Source organism: Muntiacus reevesi, chromosome 7 (assembly GCF_963930625.1).
Source record: "Muntiacus reevesi chromosome 7, mMunRee1.1, whole genome shotgun sequence".
Classification (NCBI taxonomy): domain Eukaryota; kingdom Metazoa; phylum Chordata; class Mammalia; order Artiodactyla; family Cervidae; genus Muntiacus; species Muntiacus reevesi.
In genome coordinates, this window is record NC_089255.1 from 28,093,172 (window position 1) to 28,107,621 (window position 14,450).

General features: G+C 40.5%; 1 protein-coding gene across 1 annotated transcript in view; it reads right to left on the bottom strand.

Annotated features, from left to right (window-relative positions):
- The window catches only part of RYR3 (ryanodine receptor 3), a 368,483-nt gene that overhangs the window by 231,103 nt on the left and 122,930 nt on the right, over window positions 1-14,450 (bottom strand). The window contains exon 19 of the mRNA XM_065942024.1: window positions 4,053-4,245. Coding sequence (XP_065798096.1) covers window positions 4,053-4,245 — 193 coding nt within the window. The remainder of the gene's footprint in view (window positions 1-4,052; window positions 4,246-14,450) is intronic.

The following is a 14,450-nucleotide window of genomic DNA, read 5'->3' on the forward strand; positions in this document are numbered from 1 at the left end:
CCAGAGATCTGACTACAAGCTAAGCACTTTTCTCAGATGAGAGTCTTGCAAAGTAGGTGGGCTTTCTTTGAAAATTAGCAAAACCCAGTGAGCTGGATGCAGTCAAAGAAAACAGGGGTGGCACTGATGCTGGGTGACCAAGGGCATTAACTAGTCAGGCAAACGTGGTCCTGAGAACTAACTGATCAGTGACCTTGCTTCTCCAGAGACCACACTGAACCAACTGGTGGATGATCCAAATGCTGCTACATTGGATGTAGATTTCTGCTCATTCTCTATTCCCGGGGAATGCAGTGGGAAAGATGTACAGTGGGGCTTGTACTGCTTTTCCCCAACTACCAGAGAATCTTGCCCCAGCAATCTTCTTTGTGTTTACAGAGGTTATGTCTTTCAATAATGTTTTCTACATGCTCCTTATGGATTGCAATAGAAATGATCCACTCTGTCACACTTCAAAAGAAAGAACTGGGGTGACGTTCTCATGGAAATATTCTCAGCACAGAGAAACACAGGTCAAGAACTCTTAACTCTTTAGAACACAGTTTTTAATGCGGATGTTAGTGTCTCTGGCTTGAGCCTGTGATGGGCAGACTTACAACCCTAGTCGCCGACCATGTGGCTGGGGGGTAAAGAATCCGCCTGTCATGCAGGAGATGTGGGTTTGAACCCTGGATCAGGAAGATCCCCTGGAGAATGAAATGACTACCCACTCCAGTATTCTTGCTTGGGAAATCCCAAGGACAGAGTAGTCTGATGGGCTACAGTCCGTGGGGTAGCAAAAGAGTAGGACACGATTTAGCAACTAAAGCAAAGTTTTACTGCACTTGTTCTCCTTTTGTTACAGGAACCTCAAACAATGAAAATGTTTAATTTCAATATATTATATACATCTACATGGCTATGTTTATAAATACGCCTGTACATGTGTATGTGTACATGTGCTTGTATGTGTAGTCTGTGTTACTATGTACGTTTGCACACATACATTACAGGCGTACCTTGGAGATATTATGAGTTTGGTTCTAGACATCACAAAAGCAAGCATCACAATAAAGTGAGTCACACAAATACTTTGGCTTCCAAGTACACATAAAAGTTACATTTACACTATACTGCAGTCTGTTATGCACAATAGCATTCTACCTTGAAAAACAATGCGCATACATCAATTAAAAAATAACGCTGTTGGAAAAATAGACTTGCTTGATGCAGGGTTGCCACAAACCTACAATTTGTAAAAACTGCAATAACGTGAAGTGCAATAAAACAAGGTACAACTGTACTGTATACTATGCAGGCATGCATGTGTGCTAAGTTACTTGGACCATTTCTAAGTTTTTGCAACCCTATGGACTGCAGCCCGCCAGGATCCTCTGTCCACGGGATTCCCCAGGCAAGAATACTGGAGTGGACTGCCATGCCTGCTTTCAGGGAATCTTCCTGACCCAAGGATTGAACTTGCATCTCTTAAATCTCCTGCGTTGGCAGGCAGGTTCTTTACCAGTAGTAAAGGCCACCTGGGAAGCCCTATATATGATATACGTTTGCATATCTGTGACAAATTCCAAAGGTTAAATATTATGTCCAAAGGATAAATCTTTACTCAAAAAGTTTATTTAACTGAAAGAGAAAGTTATGTCCATTTTTTGGGGGGAGAATACTTGTATATGCCTTGGTTTATCAATCTTCGGGAGGTACTGTGACCTGTCACAGTGATATCACTCTGGAAGTCTCATCACTAGGATACTAGAAGTTCTCAGATGGATTTTTTTGTGATGTCAGCTCTAAGTGTATGCTCTCCATAACTCTCCTCTCTTCATGACCCTTTTTAATGGAAACCAACATGATTTTTAACTGTATTTACTCTAGTTTCCCACTCAATTAAGAGCTCTTTAACAAGTAGGGATCAAGAGTGGATAAGAAAATTTTGCAACAAGAGCATTATAATGAGGTCTTGCCTTAAAAATGTCAAAATGTATTCTCAGACTAAAATAATAGAGCATTCAACTGGTACAAGGAAAGGGACAGAACAATGAAAATGATAGTTGGCATTGTTAAAGTATGAAGAACAACAGTAGGCATAGTACAAGCCCAATGTAATGTAAAATTATTGAGATGTATAAATGAAAAGTAATATCATTATCTTTGGGTGGTACAATTATGGGTTCTTGGTATTTCTATTTTTTGGACTTGCATTACTTTTGTAAAAGGGAAAAAATAGGAGAAAAAACCTCAGTGATAAAAAGGTAAATCACAAACTGGGAAAATATATGAAAGCAATAATAGTTTAATAACCTTATTATATAAAAATTGCTCATAAAATTAATACCAGAAAGGCAGGGAAGACAAAATTTTAAAAAATACTAGGCTGAAATAGTATGTAAGAGTAATAAGCATAAAAGATGTTTAACCACATCGGTAATCAAAGAAACAGGAAGCTAAAACTTTAAGACACAATTTCTTCAAATTGGCAAAGATTAAAAATAACTACCAGCCCAGGTTGGATGCATGAGACAAGTGCTCGGGCCTGGTGCACTGGGAAGACTCAGAGGGATGGGGTAGAGAGGGAGGTGGGAGGGGGGATCGGGATGGGGAACACATGTAAATCCATGGCTGATTCATGCCAATGTATGACAAAACTCACTACAATATTGTAAAGTAATTAGCCTCCAACTAATAAAAATAAAGGAAAAAAAAATAACCAATAACACTAAAAGTTAATGAGAAGACAATCAATTGGGTTACTTTAAATGATACCACAGGCACAAATCCTTTTTCTGAAATATTTGCAGCTGTTCTTCAGACTTGGGACTTTAGATTTTAAAAAAGACAGGGACTTCCCACATGCTGCAGCTAAGAAGATTCTGCATACTACAGTGAAGATCGAAGATCCCATGTGCCACAAATAAGACCTGGAGCAGCCAATTCAAGCAATAATAACAAATAAATAAAAAAGACCAAAGATAAGATGTAGTATATATTAAACAGAACCACCAGCTAGGTGAGAGGCTGTACTCCATAATTAAACACACTGATATTTTTGCAGTTAAACGTAAATATTCACAAGAAATAGAATACACGAAAAATTGAAAACAGTCTGATTTCTGTTGATGACGGTTTTTGCCATAAAATGAATTCAGGTCAGATTTTGCAGTGAAATCAGTTAAAGAAGACATGTATGCTTTTCAGAGCTTTTTAGACTTTAGAATTGTTGATCATGAATTCTGAATGTTCATACAATCTTTCTGAAAGTCTCTTTAGCCAAGCAACTTTAAGTTTAGACTTTAAAAAGACTATACTTTTTAATCTGCTTCTGGGAAGAACTAAACAGAAATGCAGACAATGAGCTATCCTCAAGGATGTTGATGATAATTTCATTTGTGACAATAAAAATGAAATCAGCATGAAAGTCTAACACAAAGTAATGGTTATATTATGGGATGGCCAAATAAAAGGATATTATTGGCCATAAAAATCATTTTGAGGAAGATACTTAATAACTCAGGAAAATACTCACTACTTATTGTTGAATGAAAAATAATCAAGACATAAAACTTCCTACTTAGTGTGATGTTAATTTAAAAATGTATGTATCTATAATATAAAAATCTTGATGAAAATACACCAAAATAGTAATAGAGATTATAAGTAAACACTGGGATTATGGGTGGTATTTTTTGTCTTATCTATAATGGTATCTTTTAAATTTTTATAAAGATATAAATTTTTATAAAATTTTAAAAAATTTTATCTTTATAAAAGAGCATAAAATACTTGTTATAATTATGAAGGTCATTTTCTATGTAAGATTTATCTTATTCATCTTACTATTTATCAGAGGACATTATATACAAACCCCGGCAGGAGATATGTGTTCAAAAAGTATATACATGTGACTCTAAATTGCTCCTCCCCTTTCACCATTGCTTTCTTGGGGGAGTTTGGCTCATGATGCTGAAACCCTGAAGGAGATTACCATGCTCGCCAGCTCATAGAAATGATGGGGAGGTGGGGGAACAACTACTCTCCATGAAATCACAGCCAAAACTTACTTGACACCTGCTGAAAAGCTCACCACAGGGAAGAAGAGCCCATCCGTGTTGAAGTTCTCAAACATCCCCTGCACAGGCTGCCCGTTGATGCGGAAAGAGATGCTGGGTGCCCCCAGGTCCAGGCAACAGCTTACCACGTCATCCGATTTCAGGAGGTGCTGGTTGATGGAGGCCACGGCTCTGGGGATGCGACCTGGTGAGCAAAGAACAGGAGGAAGGCATGTGGGACTCTGGGGAAACATTCACAGGCCACCCATGGCGGGTGGGAGGGACAGAGGTCTGGATAGACTGCATTTTAAATGTGACTTTGCCTTTCCTGTGTGAGGTGAGCAATGAGAAATGGTTTCCTAAGCTCTGAGAATGGACAGCCACAATGAGATGAGTCCCACTGCTTCAGCACTGGACGAAGGCGCTGTTCAAGTGAGTAAGAGCAAGACTGTCTAGTCACGAACAGTTTACTTCCTAGTTCTAAAGAATTTTATTACTTTACTGAGGCAGGGAAACCCATTGTCAGTTATTTGCTGTTCTGCTGATTTCTTCTACTGCTGCTTATCTTTTGTAAGATGATTTATCATTTTCTGACCTAACTTGAAGTAGTAAGAAAATCACCTCTTCAGTTTTCTATGTTATACCATCTAATTCTGGAAGGTTTAGAAGTAAATTATCAGAACCACTCTGCCCATCCCCCTACCAAGTTTTCAGTTCAGTTGGGGGTAATGAAGGGGTAGAAGGTTTTGTCAAAAATCCTTGAACAGGGTTTTAAGCAAAACTCTAAGAAATGTATATCTTGTTTCTTGATCATGGAAGCAGTACACATTCATTATAAATGCTAATTGTGTATATAGAAAATTATAAATAAGGGAAAAATGTAAAAAAAATTTTTACATTTTTCATATATAAATATTCAAACTGGAATATTATAGGTTTTGTAACTTGTTTTTTCCACTTATCACATTGCAAATATTTGATTTTATAATGGAATATTCATCAGAAAATAGATTTTGATGACAATAACACACCATGAAAAGGTAATTTAAAAATCCCCTTATGAGTATGACTTGTTCATAAATCTTGTACATACATCTATGCTATGTGATATTTCTAATCTCTGTTTAGAATTCTTTTACGTTTTCAGTGGTTATTGCTATTCTAGTAATAGATTCCAAACTAAGTGGTGGATTTTAAAATAGTGAAACTACTATATTCTCCTTAATGAAAAATTAGGTACCCACTTCTGGTTATTTTGGGTAATTGACAAAACCATACTATATTCCCTCCCACCCTTCCACAAACAGTAATGAGGCAGATATTGTACATGGGGCTGGAGATCAAAGACAGAGGACCCAGTTCCAGTCCTGAAGAAATTCATAGTTCAGATAAAGAACTACAGTTCAGTGTAACTGTTTGAGTGAAGGTGTACATGATGAGATGTCTTTAGAGGCAGAAGATGCTAAGTCAGCCTGGGAGTGTGGAACAAGTTAAAAATGAAGAACGTAAGGTTCACTAGATAAATGAGAAAGAAATGAGCATTCCAGACAGGAGGAGCAGCTTGTGCAAAAGGAGTATATGAGTATATGACATATTTGCAGAATGGCTAGAGTTTGCAGAGGCTGAGCTTGATGAGGGGCGGTCGAGGAATAAAGAACCTGGACCACCAGCACAGTAACAGCACAACAGCATCTGAAACATTCAGTGCACATGAGCCTGGGATGGCCTCAGACCCTGTTTTTGTAACTTTACACCTTGTTGTATCACTGAGAATGAAGAATAATTTCCTCACTGTAGAACTTGCTGCTGCTGCTGCTGCTAAGTCGCTTCAGTCGTGTCCGACTCTGTGCGACCCCGTCGACGCCAGCCCACCAAGCTCCTCCATCCCTGGGATTCTCCAGGCAAGAACACTGGAGTGGGTTGCCATTTCCCTCTCCAATGCATGAAAGTGAAAAGTGAAAGTGAAGTCTCTCAGTTGTGTCTGACTCTTAGGGACCCCATGGACTGCAGCCTACCAGGCTCCTCTGTCCATGGGATTTTCCAGGCAAGAGTACTGGAGTGGGTCACCATTGCCTTCTCCCACTGTAGGACTTAGGTATATGCTAAGTTACTTGAGTTGTGTCTGACTCTTTGTGACCCCATGGACTGTAGCCCACCAGGTCTCCTCTGTCCATGGGATTCTCTGGGCAAGAATACTGGGGTGGGATCTGTGCCCTCCTTCAAGGGATCTTCCTGACCCAGGGATCAAACTTGCATCTCTTATGTCTCCTGTGTTGGCAGGTGGGTTTTTTTTTTTTTTTTTTTTTTTTTTTAACCACTCCCAGGCCACCTGGGAAGCCTGTAGGACCTACAATCAACACTATTTAAAACAAAATCTTAGCAAACTTGATGAGTATGTAGGTTTGATACTTTTCCTGTCTCCATTTGACAAGACTGAGACCTCTCAGCTCCTTTTACGGCGTGTAGATACCCCATGGTCCCAGAATCTTTACTTCCTTATCATATTAACTCTGTTAAGAAAGGAACCTATGGTATTAAAACTCAACAAACCTTGCCATAATTGTCTCATTTTTAAGAGCTATTGTTTTTCCATTAAAAACTAATCTTTCCTGCTTCAACTGTTTCTTTTTCAATTAGTTTAACTTCTGGAAAATATCACTGCAGTCATTTGAACAAATCCCAAGAGATTTCTGTGAATTTGTGAAAACCAGGAGTTAATTGAAATGCTGAGTTAGACAACTAACTTCCAAAGTATCCATATCCTTACTGGATAAAGATACAAATGAAGGGATTTCTCTGGTGGCCCAAGGGTTAAGAATCTGCCTTTCAGTGTAGGGGACGTGGGTTCAATCCTTGGTCAGCAAACTAAGATCCCAATTGCTGAGGATCAACTAAACCCGCATGCCACACTAGAGAGAGTCCATGTGCTGCAATGAAAAGATCCCATGCGCCGCAGCTAAGACCTGACTCAGCAGAAAAAACAAAGATACTAACAGATCTCACCTTTCTGCGATCGACATTAACTAGGACAAAACTGACCGTGTTGAATTGTGACTCCGGCACCCTCTCATCCCACCCTCTCAGAATTTACTCCTGGCTTCGGTGCCAGTCTGAGATTCAGCCAGTAAGGAGGCAGAGTAGCCTTCACGGTGGATGTTCCTCATATAGCAGGGCTTTGATGTCATCAGAAACCAAGTTTCCAAGCTTTATTTACACCACAGCACCAGGTGCCTTCCTGAGGAAGGATGGCTGGGAGAATATCTGTCTGGTGTGCTCTGTCGGCTGAAAACCACCAGCAGGATGAGCAACTGTGTCCTTGCGGTGAAGGACACTGTCTTTCATCTCCCTTATTTTAAGAGACCGGGAGCCTAGTGGAAGTTTCCATTGGAACACTTGTTAAGAGCATCTGTAGGCAAACTGAAATCGTAGTCTGAGCCTATATCTAAAACATATAGAGAATATAGAGTTGGGATCAATATTATCCAGAAACTGAAGGGAGACTGGTTAGTCATTGGATATAAAGCACGTGCTTAGCAAGTGCTTAGGGCAATGTAATGAGAAGTCTATTTGCATAAAAGAGTCCATTTCATGTAACATTCATGTTGTAAAAGGTCATCTGATAAAGTACATCTAGCTCTAAAACGTGAGTAGTGTAAAGATTTGAAACTAGAAAATGATGACACTGCTTTTGTACATTCTGTTTCATAAAACCGTTCCCATCTGGAAGAAGCAATCTCTACCTGAGGAGGGTTTTCACGACTCCAGATGATTCTGAAGGGTCCTGCATCCACATTTAAAGAATAAGCTTGTTTTTCCAACTGCCTGTAATGAGGTGGCATGGAGGTGGGGTGGGGGTGAGAGCAATCTCGGAGCCACAGAAAGGGCTTTGTTCAAATACTCAGTCTTTACCTGCTGTGATTTCATTAAGAAATCAGCTTCTCTATGTCCACAAAACAGGGACAGTAACGCTCACAGTGATGCTGTCAAGAGGTTTTTACGGTATGGTTATTATTCCCTAGAGAAGGAAAGGGCCACTCTCTCCAGTATCCTTGCCGGGATAATCCCATGGACAGTGGAGCCTGGTGGGTTACAGTCCACGGGGTTGCAAAGAATCAGACAAGACTGAGTGACCAAACACAGCAAATCATTATTTATTATTATCATTATTATTATTAGTCCCATGATTTTGACAAGACAATGACTTATGTCCTGTGTGCCTCTCGAGAGGCAGTTGCATGTGGCAGTAAAGGGTGTTTCTAGAACCAGGCTCCCTGGGCTTGAGTCCTGGTCCTGCCATTCACTGTGTGAGCTTGGGCAAGCCACTTAGCTTTGTGGACACAGATTCCTCATCTATCTAATGAAAATAATAATGTCCTGGGGTTACTGTGAGTTTTGAATGAATTGTTCCATAAAGAGTAACTGGAAGAGCCTGACACAGTGCAACCCACAATAAATACTATTTCTATTGCCTGTATAACTCCAGACACTTTCATCACTAGGTTAACAGGAGATAAGCTTACTAGCATATTGTTGGGACATTATGTCCTTTGTAATATTAGGTAAAAACAACAGTACAGAGAATCATAGCATTGAGGACTGAGTCCAGGAAAGTGACTTGAAAAAGGAGTTACTGAAAAATCAATAAATCTCTATTGAAAGACCATGCTCTAAACAGGCACTTTCAAATACATTTAAAATGTACTGGATGCTTTTGGCACAACCAACAGGAATGTGATGCTGTAGAAAGGAGAAGCAAATATGACATGGAGAGTTTTTCTAAATCGATTTAACTGCTTTGCCAGATATTAGGAACTCTGAGTAATCCGAGAGACCACCTATTGGGACAGGCCGGGAAGCCGTGTGACCTCTGTAAGTCTGAAGAAAACCCCTGACTTAGAGGCTCAGGACCGTTGGAAGGTCCCAGAGGGCTTGGAAAGGCCGTTCCAAGCCTAGCACTTTTAAGATGAAGTAAAGAGCCACTTTATCACTTGCCACACATTTCCAAATGAACTTAAGGATGTGTTACTGCAGGCTTTTATTTCTTCTGATGAGTCATGTAGACAACTGGAAACACTGACGCTCAGCATTTCCATCGCCCCAGGCACCGCAGAGTTTGGTTTTCTAACGTAAACACAAATACTCAGGCATTTGGAAACAGAGAAGATCCAAATACATCAAAACTGTGGTGTCCTACAGCTACTCCTTGAATCCTCTGCATATAGCACTGTGGTTGGAGAAGTCCGAGTCACAGTGGGCTGTGTTTTGATAGATGAACCAATACTCTGGAGTTCATCTTAGTAGGGAGACAGGAGCCCACTCATCAAATTGTCCTGATGAGTCAGAAGTCCTAAGTAATCAGGAAAGAATTTTATTCCATTCATTTACTTTCTGTATCACTTTATCTCTTATGGAAGGTGAATTCCTCTGCTTACTCAAATTTTTCAAGGGGAAAATTTGCAACAAGGGAAGATGAGGTGTCATTTCCTTCTATGAAATTGCTCCCTAACCAGTGATGTACTAAATGGACTGTGTATGTGTGTGTGTATATGTGTTGTGTGCGTGCTCAGTCATTGTCAACTTTTTGTAACCCCATGGACTGTAGCCTGCCAGGCTCCTCTGTCCATGGAATTTCCCAGGTAAGAATACTGGATTGGGTTGCCATTTCCTACTCCAAGGGATCTTCCCAACCCAGGGGTTGAACCCCCATCTCTTGCATCTCTTGCATTGGCAGACAAATTCTTTAGCAATGCACCACCTAGGAAGCCCTACTATATAGGCTACTGTGAGCCTAATTCACCCCCAACTGCAGTTCTGAAAGGCTACATATGTAAAGGCTGTATCAGGAGAGGGAAAGTGATGCCAGGATAAGAAAAGAGCCATTCCTCTGAAAGGATATTCACAGTGGCTGGGCTGACTTGGGAGTCTGTAGGGAGGGCTGGGCAGGGTTCAGATGGGGGATATTTGTATAGCTGATGATTGAAAGAAACTTCATAGGCTTTGGTGAAGACCTATGAAGGCTGCCCTCCTCCCACACAAAGGAAAAACTCCTTCATATTTCCCAGGATGGCACTTTAGAACCTTCTTCCCCATTCAGCATGGGGCCTGGGCTCCATTTCATCTCAGGATGGAGCTAATCTCATGGTCTCGAGGGAGGTACCCGGAACTCTGCACTTGGTCTCTATGATGACAGTTGACTTCATAGACAATAAAAGTAGGGAAGAGATATTTATTTTGCATCTAGTGTGTGTCAAGAACTTCACATCCTTTATCTCATTTAAATTTCCTAAGAGTCTTGTATCATCTTCATTTTATCAGAGGAAACCAAGTATCTGGGAGGTTAAGTAATTTGCCCGGTGTCAAAAAAACCAAGTAAGTGAAGAGCTGGGATTCAAACCCAGGCATAACTCCAAAGTCATGCAGCTGCTTCTTAAATTTCTCTATTGACAGAAGTATTAGGGGCTCTGCCATCTTTCCAACTTCAGCAACATCCTTTGTGCTTTAATAAGTAGTAAAGTCCAGCTCAAGGCTGTGGCTTAATTTATGCATACAGATAAGTTTAAAGGTAATGGACCATCCACGCTGCTACAAATGGCATGATTTTGTTCTTTTTATGGCCGAGTAATATTCCATTGTATATATGTACTACATCTTCTTTATTTATTTATCTGGCAAGGGATATTTAAGTTGCTTCCATGCCCTGGATATTGTAAAATATGTTACTATGAACAGTGGGGTGCATGTATCTTTTTGAATTATGGTTCTCTCTGGGAATATGCCCAGTAGTGAGATCACTGGGTCATATGGTAGTTCTAATTTTAGGTTTTTTAAGGAACCTCCATACTGTTCTCCCTGGTGATAGTACCAATTTACATTCCCATCAATAGTGTAGGAGGGTTCCCTTTTCTCCACACCCTTTTCAGTGTTTACTGTTTGTGGATTTTTTGATGATGGCTACTCTGACTGGTGTGAGGTGCTACCTCATTGCAGTTTTGACTTGCTTTTCCCTAATAACTGTGATGTTGAACATCTTTTCATTTGCCTTTTGGCCATTTGTCTTCTTTGGAGAAATGTCAGTTTAGATATTCCACTCATCTTTTGATTGGATTATTTGTTCTTTTGATATTGAGCTGAATAAGCTGTTTGTATATTTTGGAGATTAATCCCTTGTTGGTGGCTTCACTTGCAAACATTTTCCCATTCCTAGAGATAGTCACACTGAGTGAAGTAAGTCAGACAGAGAAAGACAAATATATGATGTCACTTATAAGTGGAATCTAAAAAAAAAGGGTGCCAATGAACTTGTTTACAAAACAGAAGTAGAGTCACAGATATAGAAAACAAACTTATTGTTACCAGGGGATTGGGGGGGGAGAGATAAATTGGGAGATTGGGATATGTATACATTGCTATATACAAAATCGATAACTAATAAGAATACGCTGTGTAGCACAGGGAACCCTACTCAGTACACTGTAACGGTTTATATGGAAAAAGGCTCTAAATAAACCCCAATTGAATATATATATGTGTATAACTGATTCACTTCACTGTGCACTTCAAACTAACATAACACTGTAAATCAACTATACTCCAATAAGAAATACAGGCAGTGGACCTGGGCATTTACATCTCAAGAAAGGAAGAAAAATGGTCAGACCAGTATCCACCACTTCTCCCGAGCCACTCTCTATTCTCTCCTGCAGTAGGTTGGAGCGTCGCTTCCATTCCATTTCTACATCAACTATTACCTTTTCATCAGACAGTCCAAAATTCATTGCTGTCCTGGTGGGAGTCATTAACAGAAACCTTATTTCTTCCACTGGTGCACACGCTGACATATTTACCTGTTCTGCCTTCTGCAAGATAAATGTTACCTGGGTGCAAGTTGGAGAATTCAGAATGATGCCCAGACCCAAGGAAGCTTTGCGTTTTAGTGAGCAAAAAAGATGCCAATTTTGTGGGTGTTGGTTTCTTTACATCTCACCAGATGCTGAAGATTGAGTGATGAAGACCCCCAAAATGCTCCTAGGTGAAGCTATATTACTATATGGGTAATATTTACCTGGCTTTCTGGTCTTGAGAGGATAAGAAGGAAAAAGGGAGCACTGTACATTCCTGGAATGATACACAATAGGATGGATTGATCCTACAATAGGATGGATGACCAGGTCCTGAAATGCACTGACAGTAGCGCTTTCTGGATGTGCAATGAGTGGATTCTCTGCCTCCTGACTCACTGATGCATTTATTTTGCAAATTTTTATAAAGGGATATGTCAAGTGCCCCATGGAGGACTGTGACATCTGGAAAAGATGGAATAAATATTCTCTTTTGAGAATGGTTGGTTTTTCTTTGAAACTAGGGGCCAATTTGCTCCATCCAAGGGTCTTGGTGGACTTCATATTGCCTCAGTCAATCCAGAGTTCTTCCTAAGTGCAGCCTGAGATCCAGAGAGGACTTCCCAGGTGGTGCAGGGGTAATGAATCCACCTGCCAATGCAGAAGGTGCAAGAGATGCAGATTTGACCTCTGGGTCAGGAAGATCCCCTGGAGTAGGAAATGGCAACCCACTCCAGTATTCTTGCCTGAAGAATTCCATGGACAGAGGGGCCTGATGGGCTACAGTCCATGTGACTGCAACATGTCGGACACAACTGAGCGCATGCACTTGGAATCCAGAGAATATGCTTGGGTCATGGTGAAGAGAGGGAATGAGTTGAGCAGTAATCAGCAGGCAGTGGGCAATGCTTTTCTCTCCTCAACCCCACTCATCCCCCTACAGGTTCAATTTTATTAAACTCAGGAGCTGTAAGTATATGAGAATAGTGATTCTTTCTTTTCAAATCACTTCTTCAGAGAGAACTTTCTGAGATCCTTATGCCATCTGATGATAACCTAAGCTAAAGGTTACTACAGCTGTGTGATCACAGAAACAATGGCTCTATGGTGGGGCTCTGAGAATCCAGAGAAGACCCACCTTCACCCCTCATGAAATGGAACCAGGGAAAGTTAAACTGGGAGGATAAGAGAACAAGATGTTCACCTCACTCTATCATCCTACCATTTTGTACCCACTTTTGTCTGCAACACACTGTCCCCTGGGATACACAAAACACAGAATCAATTTCTTCTTATAAATGATCCCAGATACATATATAAATAAACACATTTGCACCACTCCTAACAGGTAAAAAAATGTTTATACTGAATATAAAATATCACAAAGATTAAAAAATATTGATTAATTGAAAGTAAAGATCAACTGTAAGAAACATGTCACTAGGACCTGAGCTATTGGTTTTAGCTGGAAGCTAAAAGCAGGAGAAAAATGTGATGGATTGTGTAGTTCTCAGTTACAAAAGAAAATACATAGGTCTGCCTTGTACATACAAACTTTTCCCTGGTACTGGATTTAAGGAGGATTGTATGTCCTGGATCCTTATGTAAGAGGCACATAGCACTATGCTTACCTAAGGAATTTCTATAAGGGACACAATATCTCCAGTTCCAGTTTTGCAAAAGATACAGATAAGACAAGCTGTATATTGCAAGGGGGTAGAGCCCCTGCTGTGGGTAGAAGTATGAGGGTTTCTTACATTTCCACCCATTCAGAAGCCAACTCACTCCTCCACAGGCAACCACCACAGACATTTCTGGGGAAAGCATAAGTGTATATCTAAAAAGGAAGTTTTTGAAATCTTTTAAGAGATTAGCAACTACTGTGTGTCAGGTACAGATCCAGACACCTTATAAAGTGTATTACAAAGCAACATGTTACAACCACAAGATGACAGATTTGTAGTCACATATAGAGCCTTCTCTGTGTGACTGTGAATAAGTTAACTAAACATCTTTGTGTTCAGTTTCCATGTCTGTGGTATGAGATCAACATTATCCACTGTAGGGGGTCATTGTAAGGATAAAATGAGAGAAAAAATGTACAAAAGATATGCAGCTTACTGCAAAGTCAATAAACCCTCAGTCTTTTCTCCTTTCCTGTTTGCCCGTGGAACCTTGACAAATCCATGCAATGGACTGTAAAGAAGCAGACAGTGAGTTTGAGAAAAGTGAAGTGATCTGTACTAGATGATGCAACTGAAGTACAGACTCGTGGTTTAAAAGAGGACCGTCTCAGGCTTCTCTGGTGGCTCAGTGGTAAAGAATTCCCCCTGTCAGTGCAGGAGACATGGGTACGATCACCGGTCTGGGAAGATCCCATAGACCTTGGAGCAACTTAGCCTGTGTGCCACAACTACTGAGGCTGTGCTCTAAGCCTGGGAACTCCAACTACTGAGCCTCAGTACCACAGCTAAACTACTGAAGCCCATGCCCCCTAGAGCCTGTGATCTGCAGAAGACAAGCCATCACCATGAGAAGCCCCCACTTGTCCCACAGCTGGAGAAAACCCCAT